Here is a 22,341-nt window from a genome sequence, read left to right on the forward strand (position 1 = left end):
TCCAGCTATCCGGAATTTCTTGTTCAAGTTTCTGGGGGATGCATGCCCTAGGCCATGGCGTTGGCCCAGAGCATAAGAAAAAGGGAGGGGCGTGAGCATGTCGACAGGTGCAAGGCATGCAGGTATGTGCAGGGAACAGGGCAGAAAGGCATAGAAGGCACATGTATGGACATGGTCAGCGGTGTGTGGGAAGAGGATCCGTGATGCGGCCGCGTTTCGAAGATGATTTCTTCATTTTGCGATCGAAGGAGCACCTGGGTGGGGTTGAGCTGCAAAACGGGAGACTTCTCCCCTTTGGTCAGACTGTCCTGGCACTCTTGTTCGCAGATGGCAGAGCAAAAGGTGAAGCTGTGCGGAAGAGCCCATTGTTCATGAAGGCATTTCTGTAATACTAGGCGACTTGCGGGTGAAGAGACGCAACTCCTGGATCCAGCTGGACGGGCCAATGGAGAGGAATGCGCTGCATCAATGGACGTCACGGTGACGCCGGGTTCCCTCTACACCTGCAAGCCCAGTGTGATGGAGGGCTTTGGCCAAGCTACGGAGCCGAGAGCACGGGGGCCGACAAGGCAAAGAAAAGCTCAGGCGGCAGTCACTGGTAAGTTGGATCCTACTGGTAAGAATGCTTGGCTTGTTCCAGCCTTTCCCTTGACTGTCTTGTGGATCCTATTCCATTGGCTCTGGAGCCAGATGCCACTGTGGCACAGGAAAAGAAATGCCTCGCCGCGAGAGAGGAGCGCGGACAATTGGTGTTTTGCAGTGGAGGATCACTTCGACGGCACATTTTCCTTTTGCTTCTTCAGAGAGGCTAGCGCCCGCGACGGGAGGGGCCGCTCCACGATGATATGGAAATTGCTACGGGAAGACGCGCATAAGAAATGTCCCGCTGCACGTGTCCTCATGGTTGAAAACATCAACTGCGCTGGTTTTCCCCCTCCGCGATGGCGGCTGATCATTATCGGTGAGGACAGGGTTTAGTATTTTCAACTGACTAATGTTTCGGGCCCTGCATAGATGGTGTCCGCGTGCGAGTCAGTGTAAGAGCTAACCGCAATGAACCAAGAGAGAGGAGCAGAAGTATGGATACAGCCAGGCGAAAGAACATGAGGGCAAGCACTGGGCGAGAGATGGTGTGTATTTGCCATTCTTGCGCTGCACGCTCCGTCTTGCTGTGAGACTCAGCCCAGGTTTGGGCCTTTAACTCAATATTGAGATGCCGTGTGATGGGCTTTTGCATTGACACCAGGGGTTCACACACACACGCACACACATGCATACGCACGCACATCGCACATGTTCACCAACTCACTCACCCACACGCATGAGCCTTTGTGTGCGGCTATCGGCCACCTTGGCTCCCCAAGAAGTACTATGTTGTGCTACCACATATACATGCATGCGCCGTGATGGAGCCCCTGATTTCTGCTTGTCTGCTCAGCTCCCTGTGTGTGTATGTATGTATGTGCGTGCGTGCGTGGCTTTGCATTCGCATCCTTCAATCCAATTTCTATTCTTATGTTACTTTGCCTGCCAGGCGTCACTGAAGAGAAAAGGAGAGTATGCACAGTATGTAGAGATGTTGTGTCTCGCTGTTGTCCTACGTCGGGTTGGAAACTGTACGCCGCCATTGCGAAGGGAATCAAACCAACTTCAATTACATGGTGAGTGATACGTCTCTTGTCTTGCTTCCCACCTAGATGAAGCAGTGTTGCTACGCTGTCGATCTTGTTCTCTGTATCCGCACATGGAGATGCTATCGAGGCCATATCTCCTGCGCTTCATTTGCGAAGCACTACCTTTTTTTTTTCTTTTTGCCAGATACTCACCCAGTTTTTTGCGCTGATATCAATCAAGAGGTGGCAAAATACTGGGGTAAGCTCTCGCTTCTAACCCCTGTACCTTGCTCACCTTTCATTATCTAGTGACTTGTACGGAGTACTCCCTGTTGATTTCACGCCGAGATCTTGTACTGCTTTAATTCTTCCACCCTGGTAAGCAATGCCTACTGAAACGGTCAGACGGAATAGTGTTTGCATTGCACTGAGGTGTCCATCCACATGGTCAATGCTTCCACAAGCCTGCTGCTCTCCCTCACGCTTCAGATAGGAAGCAGGCTGCATAGAGCTTCGTTTCCCAGATTCTGATTGAGCTTTGTCCACAACGTTCTTTTCTGTTCTCAACAGTGTAGTGCTGCCAGGGTGTGTATAGCGTCGAAGCAGTGGAGCCAGTGCTTGTAATCGACAAATTGAGTGCCGTCGTGGGGAGTTTGTGCTATTCTTCCTCGGCAGTTTGTTTTTTGTGCAGCACACACCTAAGGACGCGCTTTCTCCTTCTGGAGTGCTTGGCGATTACTCTGTAGAGACGAACCTCATGTCTACTTAGCGCCTCGCAGGAAATGAGCAAGACGCAGATGGAACAGAAACGGGTTGGGGGCGAGACACGCGGAATGAGGTATGCAAGAAGGGTGCCAGATTTCATTTGAGATGCTAGCATGTTGACTCTTCTTTTCCGACTTTCTGGAGACTTTGTCACATTGCCAAATATCCGTCGGGTCACCTCTTTACCCTCGCCATTGCTCAAAAGACCCTCTCGACAATGAGATACATACTTATTCGAAAATCCAGGATGTACACAAATGTACCAATCGAGACATGCAAACAACTTTTATGGAGAGCAATTCTGCGAAATCTCTGGCCTCACATCACTTACCCAGCTCTCGTGCGATATTGCAGACTTGCAGATCATCTCTTTGATCAGGGAAGAAATCGAGGACGCGGGTTATATCACCCATCATTCTCGGGCTAAAGCAAACCGAACCAAGGACGAGGGTCCCAGGGTTACTACGCGAGGGCCCTTAAAGAGCCTGCATGTAAGTGACGAGTCGCCAGATTGATCGGGGGTCACGGATGCCCGCAGAGTGTTATTGCGTGCGTCCTTGTCCCAGGGCCACGAGCCTGACTGCCAGGAACCATTGCATATAGTCATGGGGGCGGAAAGAACGAAATAGATGATACGTCACCTTGTTCAAAACGTTGCAACAGAGGTGGGTGACGCTCCAGTCGACTGCGTTATCTCAGATCCAGGCCGCATGCCTACGACTTGAGAGACAAGACTTACCGCTGTATTGCAGTTTGGACCTTTTTTTTTTTTTTTTTTTTTTTTTTGCCCTTTCCGTTGTGAAAGAAGAAAGAGCAATCTCGCTGAACAACGGTGGTTGAGATCTGTTGATCATGGTTCCATCTGAGCCCACCACATGCAATGCGGCTCCAAACTCTAATTCCAGAAGAAGAAGCAAAAAATGTGACTAGTCAGCCATCTCTTTTCTTTTTCTGTCTCGACCCTCATTCTCCGTCTGGACCATGGCATTCTTTTCCCCATGTTGGAGAGCAAAACCCATGGCGAGTTCCCTCCTTGGCATGGTCAAGACCGAAAAAAGCGGAACGTGCCTCTCTCTCCCCATTCCACGGAAGATTGACGGACAGGAGCACGGACAAGCAAGGAAGGGCCCTGCTGAAGTAGAAGACGACGTCGACGTCGAAGCCGGTGGCCACAGGCTTCTTGTCTCTTGTCTCTCCTTGAACGATTCCGGGGTTCCGGTCAGAACCAATCATCAGACACACTCCGTCCATCCTCTGCCACGCGCGCGCGCGCGCCAGCGCCAACGCCCCAAGCTGAGCATCTTTTTCTATTTGCCCTGGTCCCTGTCCGTCCCCTCGCAACTGACAAGGCCTAGTATTAGTATTCTCTTTCCCGACGGCGCACACCCTCCTCCCCTTTTATCTCTTTCAAGACAAGAGGCCCCCCCCCCCCCCCCCCCTCCACCCTCCCCCTTCCAAAACAAGATTGAAATGCGGCATGCTCCCGCGCCAGGAATAGGCAGGGCCCGAACCAAATGCCCGGATACGGGTGCCCAATTGTCTCAGCCTACGCCGAAATCAGTCGTGGGTTATGCCTGCTCTGGGTCTCCCCTCTGCCACACCTCCTCCCTGAAGAGATGCATAGTGAACCTGCGTTAAGATTGACTCCAGGCCTTATGGTGCGTGTGCGTGCGTGTGCGTGCGTGTGCGTATGTATGTGTGCGTGTTGATCAGATAAAAAGAAAAAAAAAGGGCTTGGCCAATCTCGCAAGCCCTTTTCTGACCTTTCCGTTGCCCGCGCTGACGGGATCGGCCGCGGACCCCTCCCATCCGGCACGCACCGCCACCGTCAAATATCGGATAATATTTACTGGATATTATTAAGTAGATTTTTTCTCCTACTCAGTACTTACTCCGTACGCTTGCTGCAATGTCTCACCCCGCTCCGCCACCAGCGGTGGTACGGAAATGAAGAAAAGAAGAAGAGAGAGAAAGAAAAAAAAAGGGGGCAAGAAAAAGAAAAGAAAAGAAAGAATAGGAAAAGATAGAAAGAAAAAGAAAGAAAAAAGAAAAAAAAATCGCACCCAGGTACCCACACGAGAAAGATTGCCCCAATGAGATGGAGAGTTCAGATTGAGATATTCCCTCGCCTCTTTCGCGCCGGCTTGAGCCGAGACACTCTCTGGCAACGAGAAAAACAACACACACACATACATACATACTCAAGTACACAGACACATATACGCATGCACATGCCAATTCCTCACTCGACTGCATGACTCGCGCGGTTGACAAACTCAATGAGTAAACCTAAACCGTGTTTGTGATACGTGGGCTGTATTGAGTTTACAAAAGGTTTCTTCGTTTTATAGAACAAAATGCATAGCAGTATTCAGCTTAAACGGGCAAATTTAGACCAAAAAGAAACTTTTTTATTCAAGAGGGAAAGAACCTGCAGTTCGGAATGTAAATACAGTCAAGGAAAGACAAACTCCCCACATCCGCCCAATCAATCAATACACGCCCTGTTCAAAAAAAAGGGTCTCACATACGCCATGCGAAGAGCACGGAACAAAGTCCTCACTCACTCCACCTCAAGACCAGCCTGCTTCATCAGATTGTAAAACTGACCCTGCTTCTTGTACAGAGCGGCGGGCGTATCAAACTCTACCACCTCGCCCTTGTCCAACACGATTACGCGGTCGCTGTCCACAATGGTATTGAGGCGGTGTGCCACGGTGATGATGGTGCGGCTGGCAAAGAGCGGCGACCGTAGCGTAGTCTGCAGCATCGCGTCCGTCTCCACGTCTACGGCGGCCGTGGCCTCGTCCAGGACGAGAATGTTGGACGGGGTCAGCATCGCGCGGGCCAGCGACACAAGCTGACGTTGTCCCTGCGAGAGGTTCGATCCTGTTTTTGCCGAAAAAAAAGTGCGATTAGCATTGCGACTGTGCAAAGGGAAAGCGTACACAAAAGGGGAAAAAAGAAAAAAAGTAAAATTAGCGTGTCTCGGCGTTGTGGGATTGTTGCTTGGCAGTGATCAGGCGGGCGTCCATTGTGAATGGCATAAAGTGACAACTTCCAGTATTGAAAGAGATTTCCTCAACTGTGAGCTGACCACCGTCTCGAGGCACTTGCACCAATCACAAACATCGTCTTGAACTTTCAAAGCAGCGGCTTACCTCCTTCAGTGATTTTGGCTTCGAGGCCACCGTCCATCGTCTTGACGTGGTCCTTGAGGCGTGCGTGATCTGCAATCAATGTTAGCCATGTCGTGCCGGTGCACAGTTGTCAGTTAAACATACCGAGAACACTCCACAGTTCCGTGTCGTCGTGGACATGTCCCGGATCCAGGTTGTCGCGCACAGTCCCCTCAAACAGAGCAGCATCTTGCGGGATGATGGCAAGCCTACGGCGCAGATCCAGCAAGCCAATAGATGATGTATTCAAATTGTCAATGCCAATATGGCCGGTGGCGGGCTCAATGAGACGGAACAGTGCTAGCGTCAGTGACGATTTGCCTGCTCCTGTACGACCAACAACGCCGATCTTCTCGTGTGACTTGATGTCGAGATTGATGTTCTTGAGCACAAGATCAAGCCCCTCGCGGTAACGAGTGCTATAGTTCTTAAACTCAACCTCGCCCTTGGCAGGCCAAGCCACTGGAGGGCGGTGGTTGGCAATCACCTCGGGGGCCTCGCTTGGCAGGGCGGCGTACTCTAGGACACGTTCAACCGAGACAATGTTGGTCTCGACCTCGACTGTCTGTCGGACAATCCAGTTGAGAGAGGTGGTGATTTGCAAAGCCTGCGAGAGCGAGAGACCAATAGGGCCATCGCCGAGACCTGAGCCGCTGGCAACAGCAATGATGGCCAGACCGGCAGCGGCGAGAATAACAATGGCGCCCATGACTTCCAGGCGCACAGCGAGCCATCTGTTGGCACTGATGGAAGGGAAGTAGGCCCTGAGGTTAGCATCGAGACGCCACTCGTTCTCAAGTCGAAAACGCTCTTGTTGGCGGTATGCACGGATAGTGGTGAGACCTCCCAGGGACTCTTGGAAGTGAGCGTAGACGGGGCTACGGCTGACGCTGTCGAGGCGCTTCAGCTCTCGCGAGGTGCGAAGGTAGTAGCGCTGGATGAAGTAGTAAGCAAGACCCAGGGGAATGATAAAGGCGGTGAATGGGGGCGTCGTGTAGGAGATGACCAAGATAGTGAAGCCAGATCGCGCAACATTGTTGAAGAGCATATTGAAGACACGCGCAAGGATCTCATCCACTTTGTAAATATCGCTGGAGAACCTGTTGAGAATTCGGCCGGTGGGGGTCGTGTCGAAAAAGGACATGGGAGATCGAAAGATGGCGTTGGCCATGCGCTCGTGCAGCTTGCGGGAGGCTTCAATAGAGCAGAAGATCCAGAGAACAAGGGTTTGAATGACAGTAAGAGCAGAAGAGGAAATACCAATCGCAAAGTAGATACCAATGTAAGTGCCAACCTTTTCGTTAGTTCCCTTGTCGCGGTTCTGGTCAGCCCAGTGCTGCAGCCAGAAAGCAGCACCAATGTTGGCTGTCTGAGCGGCAATCAGGGCAGTGAGATAGACAAGGACGGCAATGGCATTGTTTTCCTTGGCATACTCTCCATAGACAGACCACTTGACCTTGCCCTGCTCGACAAATTCCTTCTTCTGCTGGGTGCGGCGGCTAGAGGTCATTTCCTCATCAGTGAGCTTGCCACGCGGGCCACGGAAAGAAGCCGTGCTGGCACGACGTAAGGTAGCCATGCTGCTGGAGCGAGCTTTGTCAGTCACAGAGAGTCCCATCTTGGCAGACTTGATGGGAGCCATTTCAGGGACGTTCTCTTGAGCCTCTTCGAGCTCCTCCTTATCCTGGCTGCTCTCAGCACCAATAATGGTGGATTCGCTCGAGGGCGGTGTGGAGGACCCAGAAGCATCACCAGATTCCTGGGAAGCAGTGCGCAGGAGATCTGCGACGAGGCCCTTCTTGGCTACAAGATCAGTGTAAGAGCCGCGTTCGGCGATCTCACCATCGCGGAGGAGGGTGATGTAGCTTGCCTGGCGCAGAACGGGGATGGAGTTGGTGGCGAGGATACGGGTCTTGGAAGAAAGTAGGCCGCGGGGACCGAGAACATTATCAACGATGTGTCTTCCGACATGAGAGTCAACAGCAGATAGGACATCATCGAGGAGGTAGATATCGGCGCGAGCGTAGACGGCTCGGGCAAGAGAAACGCGGGCCTTTTGTCCCCCACTCAAGGAGATGCCACGCTCACCGACAACGGTTTCGTCACCGTCGGGAAGCTGGGCAAAGTCATCAAGAAGAGCACAGGCCTTGACAGTTTTCTCGTAGAACTCGGAGTCGTAGCGGTAACCGAAGATGATGTTCTCCTTGACGGTAGCATTGAGCACCCAGGTTTGCTGAGACGCATAGGCAACGTTGCCGCGGACTTCTGCATGGCCATCGACCTTCCAGAGATCGCCAAGGATACTCTGGAGGAAGGAGGACTTGCCGGCTCCAACGCGGCCCACAACGCAGGAAAGTTCACCCTTGTAAGCAGTGTAGTTGATATTCTTGAGCGCCTTCTTGTCCTCGTGACGGTTCCAAGAAAAGGTTGCGTTGCGGACAATGACAGTCTCTTCGCCGAGCTTGTTAGGAGCAGGTCCAACTGTGATGGCATCGGGCTGGATCTCCTCGGCATTGAAGAAATCGGTAAGACGGCCAACAGCAACAGAGGCTTCAACAATCGATGTGATGACCATGGGCAGGACGGCCAGGGGGAAAGAGAGCAGGTTGAAGAGAGCAAGAGCAGGAAAGACAATATCTGTCGTCAGAGGCTTGTTCTGGGTGAGAACGAAGATGGTAAAGGTGGAGCAAGAGACGAAGAAGGGAGCAGTGTTCCAGGTGAAATTGGCAATGGCCTGAGTGGCACCGATCTTGCGAAGGTTCTTGAGCTCCTGCTCATTTCGCACGAAGTTGAGCTTGTTCATGAAAGCAGAGCCCCAAGAATATAGCTTGATGCTCTTCATATTCGTGATGATTTCGTTGATGAGACGGCTTCTGGCATCCTTGTTCTTCATCTGTTCCTTCTGAAGCTTCTTCATAAGTCTTGCGACGAAACCCTGGATGGGCATCATGATGATCATGACAGCAATACCGGCGAGCATGGACCACCCGACCAGGCTGTAGAGCGAGACCATGCAAATGATGATTTGGAACGGAGCGGACCAAGCTTGCTGGGCGAACTGAGTTAGGTCTTGCAGACGCTGAGCGTCGACGGCCATGTAGTTGACAATGTCACCAGTAGACTTGGTGGAGCGGCCTTCGTTGGAGAGTCGGAGTGCCTTGCGATAGATGCTGGAGCCGAGGCCACCCTTGATGCGCATTCCTGTCTCAAAAGCGAGCTGGAAGTACTGGTGAACCATGGTGGTCTGGAAGATGGCGCAAGCAAACATGGCCAACGCGAGAGCAGCGCCCTTGATGACGGGTTGTGGCGAGTCGGTCTCGTACGACTGAACCCACTTGAGCAGGAGGCGAAGCAGCTGAGGCTGGATGTACTGCGACATGTCGTTTCCGATCTTGAAGATGGCTGCGACGGCATAAGGACCACCATAGGCACGGAAGAGGGCAAGCCAAAGAGAAGGAGAGGCGGGTCTGTTCTTCATCTCGTGGTCCCAGGCATCGCTGAAGCTCTGACCAGTTGTGCTAGTCTTGTCGGCCTTGGCCAGAGCCCAGAGGTCGTCCTCGGTAAGGAAGGTCTTGTAGCCGAATCGCATCATGGGGGTCATCCAGGAAAACGTGAGCTTGGAGAAGACGGTGGCGTACTCGATGGGACACTCATCCTCCTCAGCGATGGCGTGGTAGTCGCTGGGAGTACCAAAGCGAGGCCAGAGCCACTCAACGAGAAATTCAGCAGCTGAGAGGCCGAAGCCGACACAGTAGGAGATGAAGTAGGGCTCGTCGTGGATATAGGATTGCTGGGAAATGAGTGAGCGGAGCTTGACACTCTGCGCAATCATGAGAAGCAGCCAGAAGAAGAGGACGACGCCGTTGGCGTGTCTGATCCTGGTGTGCTCGATGTGTTGGATGTAGAAGATGACGGCAAAGGAAGCGAGTAGCAGCACGGTAGTGGCGATGCGAAAGTCGGCGTGCTTGGTTTCCATAACCTGGAAGAGGAGCTGAACGAGAACAGACGCGGCAAGGATTCCGAAGAGGGTCTACCGAAGGAGTTTAAAAAGTCAGCGATGGGTTGATTGACAACACGGAGAGATACTGGGCGACGGACCTGCTTGAGCCAGTAGCCAACATCCTTGGGCGTCTTGTTGTCCTTCTTGCCACGGAGATACCAGATAGCAAGCGGACCGAGGAGGAGAGCGAAGGCAGCCACGGAGCCAATCCAGACATCAATGAAGCAGGGAGTAAAGTCGTAGCGAATCGGGCTGAGGGGGCCCCAGCCTTCGGGGTCGGCGCAGAAAGGCTGCGACTTGGGCTTGAAGTAGCCGTGCAGGTTCTCCATTGGGCGGAGGCCCGTGACGGAGCCTGTATGCAGCAGCCGCTGCTGGGAGCTTGGATAATCCATCACGACAGCAGTCGATGGTTGTGTGTCGGGGCGGTGGGGTGGGGGTGCGGGTTTGGGTTATCGGAGAAGCACTTGGCTCATGCTTCGACGGATTGTGACTCGGGATCGGGTGCCGTGAACCGGGTACGGGTGCAGGTCCGTCGTCGAGAACAAAGTTCCGTGGGTGGACTTGGCGATGATGGGTGAGGCGAGGGTCCGAAAGCGGCGGGTGCGGCGGCGGCGGAGCGACAAACACAGTCGTCGGTCCGGCCAATGCACCTACAGTGAATGAGCCAATAAAGGCGAAAGTCACTGAGGAGAAATTGAGGAGTGCAGATGAATGAGCAACTCTCGAAAAGAGCAAAGGCCGAAAGAAGCAGGAAAAAAAAAAGAGGCAGACTAGAAATATAGTCGACAACCTCCCCGGGCGTTCGTCCCGGGTGGATCAAGGTTGGCTCGTCGCTGCGTAGAGGATGAGAGAAGGAGCTTTGTCAGCGGCTCAGCACGAGCAGCATATGATTGGATCAAATAGATTACTAAAGATCCACCCGCTGTCTTAGTGCTTGCAAGACTCTCGCTGATTGGCTGCTTCTATCCACTCCAGCACGGTCAAGCTGTATGACGTCCACCAGTCAGTAACCAGTTTGCCAGTCAGTAAGTGGCACCCCCAAATTCATGTAGAGTCGCTTGGTAAAAATGTAGGCAAAGATGTAGTTGCACGCAACTATCATGCTGCTATTCTCGGACGCAAGACGTTAAAGCCGGACCCCCCCTCCCCTTGCCGCCACAGTGCCTTTGCACATCACTCACCAACTCTTTTGCCCTACCCTGCACTTGATGAATGTAGGTGCAGTTCGTTAGGAAGAGAGAGTCCATGATGGGGAAGAAATGAATCTAGATTCTTACATGCGTAAACGGCTATTAATGTCCAATGATGAATAATCTTGGAGTTTTCTTCCTTCATAGTATGTCCTATCAACCGGGTTGCAGGCACAAGATACCCAACAGAAGAAAACCCCTGCTGCTCACGGAGTACACGTCTGGCTACAATTGCTAAGAAGGACAGAGGGGAAAAAAGAGCCAAATTAGACCAAAACGATAGCTCCAATGCCAGGATAGCCAAGCCTTGATTTGACCACGCTGATACCCGCACGCGGCGGGTCGTATGTGGTACATGTCGGAAGTGGTAAATTTCCTTTCAGCGGACTCATTTTTTCCCAATTTATTTCGCATCGGTTATTTTTATAAGACAGCCACATTCTTGGCTCGAAAGGTAGGATCATTTTTACCGTGTAGAGCCCTCGCACTTGACTCGCGCCCTTTTACTATTACAGCAGCTGCTGTGACATTCTGCTTGATCCGGCGATTCTGAAGCCGGGTATTGACTCGCGGCCTCTGCATCTCCATAATTGAAGGAAGATAATTCGTATCAAGTTCTGCAAAAGCTAATAACATTGTGACATTACATTGTTTCTTGGCCGGAGCTTAATTGAAGTTGGTAATGTTCGGAATCAAGTAAAGGCTTGGCCTTTGGTACACGCAACGATACAGATATATTATATACAGATATATACAGATATATATACACACACAAATACATCAGCTCTAGTACAGTATCCTCTTGCCACATTATTCTCCTATCGATTTCCTGGCATCATGGTCTTCTACCTCATCGCAAGTCTCGCGTTACTCTCGGCGCTACCAAAGCGTCGTCAAGCGGCTCAATGTCAACATTGCCCTTCTGGCACCATTGCTGCTGGAATTGCTGCAGCCGAGACGGTTGTGCAGCGACCGGTCGATTTGAACCAGGATCTTTCGAAAAATGATCCTACTACGCTCGCCCCTGACATAGTGCCCACCATGACTGCTGTGCCGGGGATGATTGTCACCACCGTCACAATTGTCACCACTGTCACCTCGTATGGACACGACAGTATCAGGTTAGCCATACCGCCCGACCACTGAAAAGCAACCACATACTAAGCGTACGGTATTTGCAAGTAGCGTCTGCCATGTCAAGCAGTCCACTGGCGTTGATGGCTCCACGCAGCCATCAACTACCGCGCGACAGGCAGGGACGAGCAGCTCGAGTGCTGCCGACGACAATAGTTCCCAGCAAAGCAGCGCTGATACCGCAGTTGTTTTCAACAGCTCCGATAGCAGTATCGTTGGCGATGCCGCCCTCTATACCTCAGCCGCTGAGGCTACCACAATTAACGCTTCTGGTAGCACTGACACGGAAGAAAGCTTTGATCGCATCACAAACTCTACTGTTAACATTCCTACGTCTGCTGATGGTGGCACTGATAAAGGAAGCATAACCAAATCTTGGAATGCACTCATCTCCGGAACCGCAAAATTTACTACTATTTCTTCCACGACTACCTCCGCTACCTCTAATACGAGAAGCCTGACCAAGATTTTGAGCGCACTCACCTTAGGCACTTCAAACCCTACCTATACTACGACTGAACCTACCTCTGATAGTAACAACAAGGGGGGCTCGGCCGATTCTTTAACTCCACCAGACTCTGGCCCTTTCAAGTTTACTACTATCACTACAATATCTGCTTCCGGTAGTACCGATGGGGGAGACTTGGCCAACCCTTCTACTATACTTGTCTCTAGCACGATAAGTTTTCCTACCACTACTACAACGTCTGGCTCTGGCAACACCAACAAGGCAGGCTTGACTGAGTCTTCTACTATACTCGCCTCCGGGACAACAAACTCTACTAATCGTACGACAATATTGGACTCTAGTAGCACCAACACTGCTAACGTACCTATTTCTGATACGACGGGCTCTACTAAAGCTACGTCGGATTCTAGTAGCACCGCTACTGGTAGCTCAGCTGGTATTGCTATTCCACTTACATCAAGCAGCATCAGCACTCCCGCGTTGACTAACGATGCTGTCTTCCCGACCTCATCTACTGACGACACTCTAACCACCGGCAGCACTTCTGCTATGGGCAATTCTTCTTCTGCGGGCGATACTTCTGCCAGTGACGATACTTCTGCAAGTGGAGGAGATACTTCTGCTGCAGGCGATACTTCTGTTACGGGCGACACTCTCACCACTGGCAGCACTTCCTCTACGGGCAATACTTCTGCCAGTGGTGATGCTTCTGCCAGTGGAGGAGATACCCCCCCTGCGGGCAATACCTCTGCCAGTGGAGGAGATACCCCCCCTGCGGGCAATACCTCTGCCAGTGGAGGAGACACCCCCCCTGCGAGCAATACTTCTGCCAGTGGCGATACTTCTGCCAGTGGAGGAGATACTTCTGCTGCAGGCAATACTCCTGTTACGGGCGACACTTCTGCTACGAGCGACACTCTCACCACTAGCAGCACTTCCTCTGCGGGCAATACTTCTGCAACCGGCAATACTTCTGCTGTGGGCGACACTTCTGCTACGAGCGACACTCTCACCACTAGCAGCACTTCCTCTGCGGGCAGTACTTCTGCTACCGGCAATACTTCTGCTGTGGGCGATACTTCTGCTACGGGTAATACTTCTACCACAGACGACACTTCCGTCACAGACGACACTTCCGTCACAGACGACACTTCCGTCACAGACGACACTTCCGTCACAGACGACACTTCCGTCACAGACGACACTTCCGTCACAGACGACACTTCTACTCCAGATGACGCCTCTCATCTAGACGACACTTTTGATACAGACGACACTTCTACTACAGACGATACTTTCGCCATAGACAACACTTCCGTCGCAGGCGAGACTTCCGTCACAGGCGAGAATTCTACCACAGGCGAGACTTCTACCACAGGCAAGAATTCTACTATAGGCGAGACTTCTACTACCGGTGAGAATTCTACTATAGGCGAGACTTCTACTACCGGCGAGAATTCTACCACAGGCGAGACTTCTACCATAGGCAAGAATTCTACTATAGGCGAGACTTCTACTACCGGTGAGAATTCTACTATAGGCGAGACTTCTACTACCGGCGAGAATTCTACCACAGGCGAGACTTCTACCACAGGCAAGAATTCTACTATAGGCGAGACTTCTACTACCGGTGAGAATTCTACTATAGGCGAGACTTCTACTACCGGCGAGAATTCTACCACAGGCGAGACTTCTACCATAGGCAAGAATTCTACTATAGGCGAGACTTCTACTACCGGTGAGAATTCTACTATAGGCGAGACTTCTACTACCGGCGAGAATTCTACCACAGGCGAGACTTCTACCACAGGCGAGAATTCTAGTATCGGCGAGACTTCTACCACGGGCGAGGCCTCTACCACGGGCGAGACTTCTACCACTGCCGAAAATTCTACTTTAAGCGATATTGACCGGCCCACGCTCACAGGTAGCTTGGGGGTCGAGCCTTTGCAGCCTCTCTTAGAGACTCTCCTAGAGCCCACCCTCCACGAGCCTTTCGATTCGAAGCCTCCTATTATAGGATCTTTAGAGGTAGCGATACCGGCGTTAAAGCCTTCGGAGCTGGATAATACGGTGCTAAAAGCTCCTCCGGTACAGCCTCTTCCGGTACAGCCTCTGTTATCCATGCTTCCAGCTCCGGTAGAGCCTTCGGCTCCGGTAGAGCCTTCGGCTCCGGTAGAGCCCTCATCGCTAGAACTCCTCTCGATGAAGCCTCCGTCGCTAGCGCCTTCGTGGGCAGAGCGCCCAGTACTAGTAGAGCCTCTAGACTTAGGGCCTCCAGAATCAGGATCTCTTCAATTAGAGCCTTCCACATTAGAGAATCCCTCTTCAAAGCCTCCGTCAGAGGCTCCTCATCTTTCAGAGACTCTTCCGTTAGAGACTCCTCCTCTATCAGAGACTCTTCCGTCAGCGGCTCCTCCACTAGAAGCTCTTGCCCTGCCAGAGATCCTTCCGTCAGAGGCTCCTCCATCAGAAGCTTTTGCCCCCGATGCTTTTCCACTAGAGGCTTTTCCACTAGAGACTCCTTCATCAGGGGCTTTAGATTCTCTTCTATCACAGGCTCCTTCGTCAGAGGCTCCTTCGTCAGAGGCTCCTTCGTCAGAGGCTCCTTCGTCAGAGGCTCCTTCGTCACAGGCTCCTTCGTCAGAAGCTCCTTCGTCACAGGCGCCCTCGTCAGAGGCTCCTTCGTCAGAGGCTCCTTCGTCACAGGCTCCTTTGTCACAGGCTCCTTCGTCAGAGGCTCCTTCGTCACAGGCTCCTTCGTCACAGGCGCCCTCATCAGAGGCGCCCTCGTCAGAGGCTCCTTCGTCAGAGGCTTCCTCGTCACAGGCCGCTTCGTCAGAGGCTTCTCCGCCAAATGCTCATTTATCAGGGGCTTTAGATGCTCCTTCATTCCAGTCTCCTCCTCTATCAGGAAACTTTCCGTCAGAGGCTTTTTCATTAGAAGCTACTCCATCAGCGCCTCCTCCATCAGTCGCTCCTCCATCAGTCGCTCCTCCATCAGTCGCTCCTCCATCAGTCGCTCCTCCATCAGTCGCTCCTCCATCAGTCGCTCCTTTCTCAGAAGCGCCTTCGGTAGAGGCTCCTTCGTCAGAGGCTCTTCTATTCCAGCCTCCTCCTCTATCAGAGACTCTTTCGCCGGAGGCTCCTCTACTCCAGCCTCCTCTATCAGAGACTCTTTCGCCGGAGGCTCCTCTACTCCAGCCTCCTCTATCAGAGACCCCGCCGTCAGAGGCTCCTCCGTCAGGGGCGCCTTCATTAGAGCCCCCCAAATTGGGGGAGTTCCCGTTAGAAGCTTCCTCTATGAAGCCTTCCACTTTGAGGCCTCCCGCTGTCGAGCCACCACAGTTTGAGCCTACTCCCTTTGCGCCCACTACCTTCAAGACTACTACCTTCGAAACTGCTACCTCGGAGCCTACTATCCTGGCGCCTATCAGCAACACCACCCCATTGACAAACGCAGACGCCAATCAGGCCGACGAAACCCCCATGGCCGACGACAACCTGGGAGATGACGAAGATGTACTATGGGGTGGTCTCCCAAGGCCGACAGTAACCTGCCCAACGATGCCAAGTCAATGCGCCGAGATCGAGCAAACCGGCTATCTCGGGCTGCCGTTTAAAATTCCTGGCTGCGTCTTCTCTCTCCCAACCTTTGACGTTGGTAGTACCGTAGGCTGCTTCTTCAACGCTCCTACCGAAGGTTCGGTAGTTGCCCAATGCCTCAATGCTGCGAACGCAGCAGAGTGTTCCGGGAAAGCCGAGAAGAAAATGCCCCTAGCACCTCCTTCTGGCCGCAGAAAGTCTACAGCTCACTCCCGTCTCCACCTGGCGGTGTAGCACTTGATCCTTATACTGCCGGCGGTACTCTACAATGTTTGTCACCCAATCCTAGTATTAGAACACAGTTGGCTACTGGGAAATATTTTTTTTAGAAAAAAAAATTGAATGAATCTTTCTCGAGCATCAGATGGTGTGTGAGGCTGTCTTTTTTCGTTCCTTTTTTTTCTTTTTGCAAGCGAAATTTGATTCATCTGATTTGTGACATTCTTGTTCTACAACATGGTAGTATCGCAGCCCCAAGTACAGTGGCGGCGGTTTACCAGCCCCTGTTGTAACCTGTACGAATACTCAGATAAACTGCTCTCAAATATGAAGTTATTCAGAGGCCATGGTAATGGAAAACTAAGGCTGCCGTTTAGCTCTTTATATTTGTCTACTCGCCGTGGAGTATTCCATGCTACGCTCGGCCAATCCTGGCTTTCCGCGTATAGAGGTCGATTCCACTCAACTCTATAAGAAAAGCAGCAAATAAGCATCAGCTTCGTCTCAGTTTTGCAAATTTTCACTAGATACTGATATCATCGTCGACTACGAACCTCCAATTGACTACGGCGCTCATGTACCAGGAGCAAACCGGGAAAGCGCATTCGAATAGCACAGATTTATCCGTATTCATCCTATCATACTACCTTGCGCATCAGACAACTGCTAGCTAGTGAGTCACTCTTTATCCCAGTAGTCAATTCGTCGTGACTTTGCCGCCAGCATTCCAACGTCAGTGGCAAATAGCCCCAGCCGTAGAGGTTGCCGCACGCTAATAATTCGAGTACCGAGTATAAAAGCCTGCGCATGCCACCGGTCAACCGCAGGATTCTCGACGCTTTGAAACAACTTGCTGGGGATATTCGGCCTCGTCCGCATGTTTACAGTTACCACAGACAATTTCCGCCCATGATGTACGACCAGTGTACTGAGGCCCCATCCAATACTCGAGTCATGACCTTGTTGTGAATTTAGTACGGACAACCACCATAGAGCTTTTGATTCCTTGATGGCTGTCTGTGTTTAATTGATCGCAGGACATTCGAAGCTACCACGGGGGCACGTGCCAGTGACAGCTATTTTTGAGAAGAGCTGTGCGAAAGAGACTCGCGAAGCATCCGGGATGATCGAGTCATTAATCTTCCTTTAGAGGACCTTGAAACATTTACATATTCAAAAAAAAAAAAAAAAGAAAACCGGCTACTACAGAGTGATATCTCGTTGGCCGCAGCTGATGCTACTGTGCTAGTTTATATATGGTTTCTGCTTCAGTTCCGTGTCTTCTATCTCTATCTTGAATTTTTTTGTATGAGTTTGCAGCACACGATGGGCTCACTCGATGCTTTGTAGAAACTTCACGACCGTCTTGGCTAGCCATTCCTGCCCGGCTGCGTTCGAGACAGCATGCGTGGCATCGGGAATTGACCCTGACAACGGACTGACCAGAGTACTGGCAGCATGATATAGCTTACGCAAAGCATCTTGATTCACATGAGCCGGGACATACTCGTCTTCCTCGGAGTGTAGCACCAGCACGGGCTTGGTAAACCGGGCCCAAATGTTCTTGCGAGTCACCTCATCGAAATCCGAGGAAAAATAGTCATCATCACCACTAAAACGTGTGTGAGCACTAATCATCAGACAGGCATCGCATATACTCACCCCTTTGCAAGCAACGAGTGCAGCCTGTAAGCGGTAATTGGGACGTTGAAGCCTGGCGGAAGCAGCTTCGCGGAGACATACTCCGCTTCTTGGCCGTCTGCGATCATTTTTTCCGAGATAGACAAGAGCTCATCATAGTTGCTAAAGTCTTTCTTGAGCGCCTCGCGGTCCGAAATCGGTGCCTGGATAATAAAGCCATCTACCGGGCTGCTCCCGTGTTTCTGATAGTCGGCGTATTCCATGCAATCCTAAAAAGATTAGGCTCTAAGATCGGCAACTCACGCAAAGTAGTCCACATACCTGGCACCCCGTAGAGTGGCCAAATAGAACAACCTTTTCGCGGCCAATGGCGCGGAGGTATTTGACGAGTGCTGAAATGTCCTCAACATCCTTCTTCAAACTCGACATGCCAAACCCGGTAAAGGAGCTTCGCATGCGAATCTCAAAAATAGAATAGTCCAAGTCATTTGCTTCCTCGACAAACCTGGCCACAGCTCGTGTATACGGCACGGTATGAGGCCCATCGAACAGCCCGCCAATAAAGAGGATGGCATTCTTGGCTGTAGTTGGGCCTAGCTCGTACGCACAGGCGCCCCTGACGCGGGAGTTGTACGGATGAGCTGTGACGGAAAAGGGAGACGGAGCAGACATGGTGGAATCAGAGAGTCTCGAAAGTCATCAAGTTAATTTGAACGTGAACTACTTGCAGGAAAGATAGTCGGAGCGGTAGCCTGATGTCGAAGGAGCTACAGTGGAGGGCAGCCCTCGCACAGTGCCGGACGTTCTCATTGCGTCAAAATGTTGTGTCCGCACAGTGCGGGTCGAGAAGCTTCCGCCATTCGCCCGCATTTTTGCAAGCATCTTGCGCACCCTGCACATCCTTGTGATGTGGATTAATTATTGTATTTAAACAAACTTTGAAATCACCATACTTTCCATTATTGACAACTCGGGAGGCTGCTATTGCTTCGGAAATGCGGCGACACGTATACCTACGGCCCTAGTAAACAGCCATGGAGGCAATGGCCGATTCAGACGCGCGCAACGCCCTGTTCCAACGGGTGAGTATACCAGTGCCTTACGCGCGCCGTATTCTAACCGATCGTACAGCTGAAACCATGCTGTGTTGAAATCAGTCGACTTACAATACGGAGGGAAGATGGTCCCCCACCAACTCGCGAGCTGCAGACCCTTACTGCCACGCTCCTTGACATCCTTGACTCGTCCTGTGCCGACTTACACGACAAGTTGGCCGAATATGTCTTCTTCCCGCTATCGCATATTTTTCGTCAAATGACCAAATATCCGGTGACTGTAGTCGAGAATTGTGTCGCGTGCCTGCGAATTCTCATCATCTATGGCTGGCGGACGAGGATATCGCCCGCCCTCGTCCAACAACTATTCACGCTACTCATATTTATCATTGACGATGTCCCTGGGTCAAACGAAAATCATGAGAAACCCGAGGAGCTCATCTTAGAGTCGTTCCGCACCCTGACAGCCCTCCTCGACGCTGCTGCGGGATCAGCACAGGCCGCTGCAGGTCTGGCAGCGCCCGCGGCCATCCCGCAGTTGGGCCAAGGTGTCACGGCGATGCTGGATGGTATCGCAGACGGCGTCACACCGAAGATCCAGGAGGAGGCTCTCAGTTCGTTGTTGGCACTGCATCGAGCAATCAGAGACCATGCTGTCTTGGCCACTTTCTTACCTGGCACATTATCAAATCTTGCCAAGGTGCTCCACACGCCGGCACGACACAAAGCCTCTGTCCTTGCAGGCTGCCTCAACGCTGTGAGGGTGGTGTTGACGAGAGTACTGGGCGATTTGCGCACCCGAACAATTCTTGCCAAAAAGGACAAGGACGATGCCGAGGAGCAAGAAGACAGAAACAAAGTCCTCGGCCCGGCGTGGCTAAAAGCCACAGTTGAGCAAGTCAAGAAGGCTTTGGCAACGATGATGAAACTACGCGCGCACGAGTCTGAGGATGTCAAGACTTCACTCAACAAACTGTGCGTCACATTACTAGATGAGTGTCATGAAACATTGTCCAACTGTTCGGGCCTGCTTGTGGAAACAGCCATTATTTTGGATTCGACCGAGCACCACTCTTTTACAGAAACCAACCTGTCGCATATAGCAGGGATATATCCAGAGTTACTAGATGTGGTGAAGACGACAGTCTACAACTGGATGTCGAGCTTACCACGCCACATGCAGTCTGCAGACGAGGATGTCAAACAAATCGCAGTTCATAATTTTTCTAAGGGTATCGAGCTTCTGAGAAGTTTGAACATTGAATCCAGTACCATGGAAAGTGCTCTGTCCAACACAATGTGTGAGACCGTCACCACATTGTTGCAGACCAAAACATTAAGCTCTGACAACGCCGCGCCAATTCAGCTCCTGGAAAGTACCTCCATGGAGAAATCCGGCGGCATGACATCACATTATCCCGTGTTGCTCTCGCACCAGAGTCAAAGAGGTTTGAGGCAAGAACTCATGTCCCTCTTGCGGGCAGTTAGTTCAACTTCTCAGTCTGGCGCTGTGCTAGCTGACATGGTGGAATTTGTTCGAAACGATACTGAGAATAGTCAAGTCGCTGCATACTGGCTGTCGCTAGAGATGGTCAAAGCTGCCCATGCCTCCTTTGCCGAGGAGGACGCCTTTCTGAATTTGTCAGACATTTCAAACGGATCGCTCGATGTAGAGTCTGCATTTAGCGAACTGTATGCGTTTTCGGTTGACATTTTGGATTCCCATAGCGATGCATCCACAGTTGACTGGCGCATGGAAGCACTAGCGCTCGAGGCGGTTGCTTATGCAGCCCAAAGATCTGGCGAGTCCTTCAGGCCAGAACTCATTGACGTTTTGTTCCCTATTGCAACCTTTCTGGGGTCGAATGACCCGCGGCTCCAACAACATGCCGTGGCCACGCTCAATATTCTTGCGTCGGCGAGCAAATACAACTCTGTCTCGGACCTGATCGTTGGTAACGTCGACTACATGGTCAGTTCCGTGGCATTACGTCTTAACACGTTGGATATATCTCCGGCATCTACGCAAGTACTCACGATGATGATTCGCCTTGCAGGGCCACGCCTCATACCGTTTTTGGACGACGTTGTTGAGTCGATATTTGCAGCACTGGAAAACTACCACGGGTATCCTGTGTTTGTCGAAAGTTTATTTCATGTGCTCAAGGAAATTGTCGACCAAGGCGCTAAGACTGAGAGCGCTCGGTTGCTCAATGACCACGAGAGAAAGGAAGTTCATCATAGGAAACAGCTCGGTCAACAGGAAGATTTAAACAGTCTGATGGCTTTTTTGGAGAAACGCAACGAGCGAAAGAAGCGTGACGAAGACGAGGAAAGAAGTATGCAGCCGCTAGAAGGGCATCCACAAACACCGTGGGGCGAACCAGAAAAGAAGGGGCGTGACGGAGAGACGGAAGACACAGGAGGTGAGCCGCCAAGCGAGGAGAATCCGCCGAGCGAGGAGAAGCCGCCGAGCTCGTCCACCTACCAGCTCCTGAACCGGGTGGCTAGTCTGACGCAATACTACCTGACGTCGCCGACGCCGAAGCTACGGCGATCCCTGCTCGAGCTTCTGCAGTCGGCCGTGGGCGTGCTTGCCGCCGACGAAGACAGTTTTCTCCCACTGGTCAATACGCTGTGGCCTGTCGTCATTGGTCGGCTGCAAGACCCGGAACCATACGTCGTTGTGGAGGCGTGTGTTGCGCTCGCCGGCCTCTGCGTGGCCGCGGGTGACTTTCTCACCTCCCGCTTCCAGACCGCATGGCAGGAGGGTCTGCGCAACTTTTGCCGCAAAGCAAAGCGTGCAGCGGCGATAGCGGGGATTGACCGGCCCGGCGGGCGGAACCTCGGACCGCCCATGCATGGGTCATTATCATCGACTGAGGTCCTGGTGCGCCCCGCTGCCTCCACCACTGCGCTCAGTCGCCGGCGGGGGGAGCCACCGGCGCCGTCCGCATCGGCTTCGGCGGGCAGTCTCGGGCAGCACGCATCGCCGGCGCGGATATGGGCGGCGGTGGTCGCACTGCTGACAGCTGTGGCGGCGAACGTGCGCATGAACGAGAGCATGTTTGACGACGTACTGGAGTTGTTGGCCGATGTCCTGGACAAGCGACCAGATGCAAAGGAGGCGCTGGAGGTGATCAATGCGGATGCAGTGTGGCTTGCGCTGTACGAACGAGGAATGACTGCGCGGAGAGCGGCACCGACGGCGGTGGAGGGAGCATCCTTTACCGAGCTGCAAGCATAGCGTGGTTCAGGTTTGTGCTATTATTTTTATCAGCATTTGTGAGCATATGCGTGTGAGTCTAGGGGATTTAATTAGATCTATTCTATTCTATTCCAGTACAATTAACCACTTACATTGCACTCGTACATTTTTTACGTCTATGATTCGTATCGTCGTCAACATTCATATCGAAGCCACCCAAATTCTGTCTCCCCAACGCCTCTCTACATACAAGAACTTTTTG

General features: G+C 52.1%; 6 protein-coding genes across 6 annotated transcripts; 3 read left to right on the top strand and 3 right to left on the bottom strand.

The window, feature by feature from the left end:
- Positions 1-4,941: 4,941 nt before the first annotated feature.
- On the bottom strand, positions 4,942-9,949 carry V2A60_009093 (ATP-binding cassette glutathione S-conjugate transporter YCF1; the record flags this gene model as incomplete). The annotated part of the gene is made up of 4 exons (XM_083260361.1): positions 4,942-5,267; positions 5,540-5,608; positions 5,663-9,587; positions 9,656-9,949. 4 exons carry the CDS (start codon positions 9,947-9,949, stop codon positions 4,942-4,944), a joined length of 4,614 nt encoding a protein of 1,537 aa, XP_083116487.1.
- A 1,635-nt stretch (positions 9,950-11,584) lies between these two features.
- Positions 11,585-14,511, top strand: V2A60_009094 (beta strand repeat-containing protein; the record flags this gene model as incomplete). The annotated part of the gene is made up of 4 exons (XM_083260362.1): positions 11,585-11,868; positions 11,933-12,214; positions 12,815-14,441; positions 14,494-14,511. 4 exons carry the CDS (start codon positions 11,585-11,587, stop codon positions 14,509-14,511), a joined length of 2,211 nt encoding a protein of 736 aa, XP_083116488.1.
- Positions 14,512-15,297: 786 nt separating this feature from the next.
- Positions 15,298-15,609, bottom strand: V2A60_009095 (uncharacterized protein; the record flags this gene model as incomplete). Its single annotated transcript, XM_083260363.1, has 1 exon — positions 15,298-15,609. One exon carries the CDS (start codon positions 15,607-15,609, stop codon positions 15,298-15,300), a length of 312 nt encoding a protein of 103 aa, XP_083116489.1.
- A 44-nt stretch (positions 15,610-15,653) lies between these two features.
- V2A60_009096 (uncharacterized protein) lies at positions 15,654-16,190 on the top strand (the record flags this gene model as incomplete). The annotated part of the gene is made up of 1 exon (XM_083260364.1): positions 15,654-16,190. One exon carries the CDS (start codon positions 15,654-15,656, stop codon positions 16,188-16,190), a length of 537 nt encoding a protein of 178 aa, XP_083116490.1.
- Positions 16,191-17,507: 1,317 nt separating this feature from the next.
- V2A60_009097 (uncharacterized protein) lies at positions 17,508-18,488 on the bottom strand (the record flags this gene model as incomplete). The annotated part of the gene is made up of 3 exons (XM_083260365.1): positions 17,508-17,787; positions 17,838-18,085; positions 18,138-18,488. 3 exons carry the CDS (start codon positions 18,486-18,488, stop codon positions 17,508-17,510), a joined length of 879 nt encoding a protein of 292 aa, XP_083116491.1.
- A 362-nt stretch (positions 18,489-18,850) lies between these two features.
- V2A60_009098 (armadillo-type protein) lies at positions 18,851-22,118 on the top strand (the record flags this gene model as incomplete). Its single annotated transcript, XM_083260366.1, has 2 exons — positions 18,851-18,898; positions 18,948-22,118. The coding sequence occupies 2 exons, from the start codon at positions 18,851-18,853 to the stop codon at positions 22,116-22,118; spliced, it is 3,219 nt and encodes a 1,072-aa protein (XP_083116492.1).
- Positions 22,119-22,341: the final 223 nt, after the last annotated feature.

The sequence above is a fragment of the Cordyceps javanica genome, chromosome 6 (assembly GCF_051103115.1).
Source record: "Cordyceps javanica chromosome 6, complete sequence".
Classification (NCBI taxonomy): Eukaryota; Fungi; Ascomycota; class Sordariomycetes; order Hypocreales; family Cordycipitaceae; genus Cordyceps; species Cordyceps javanica.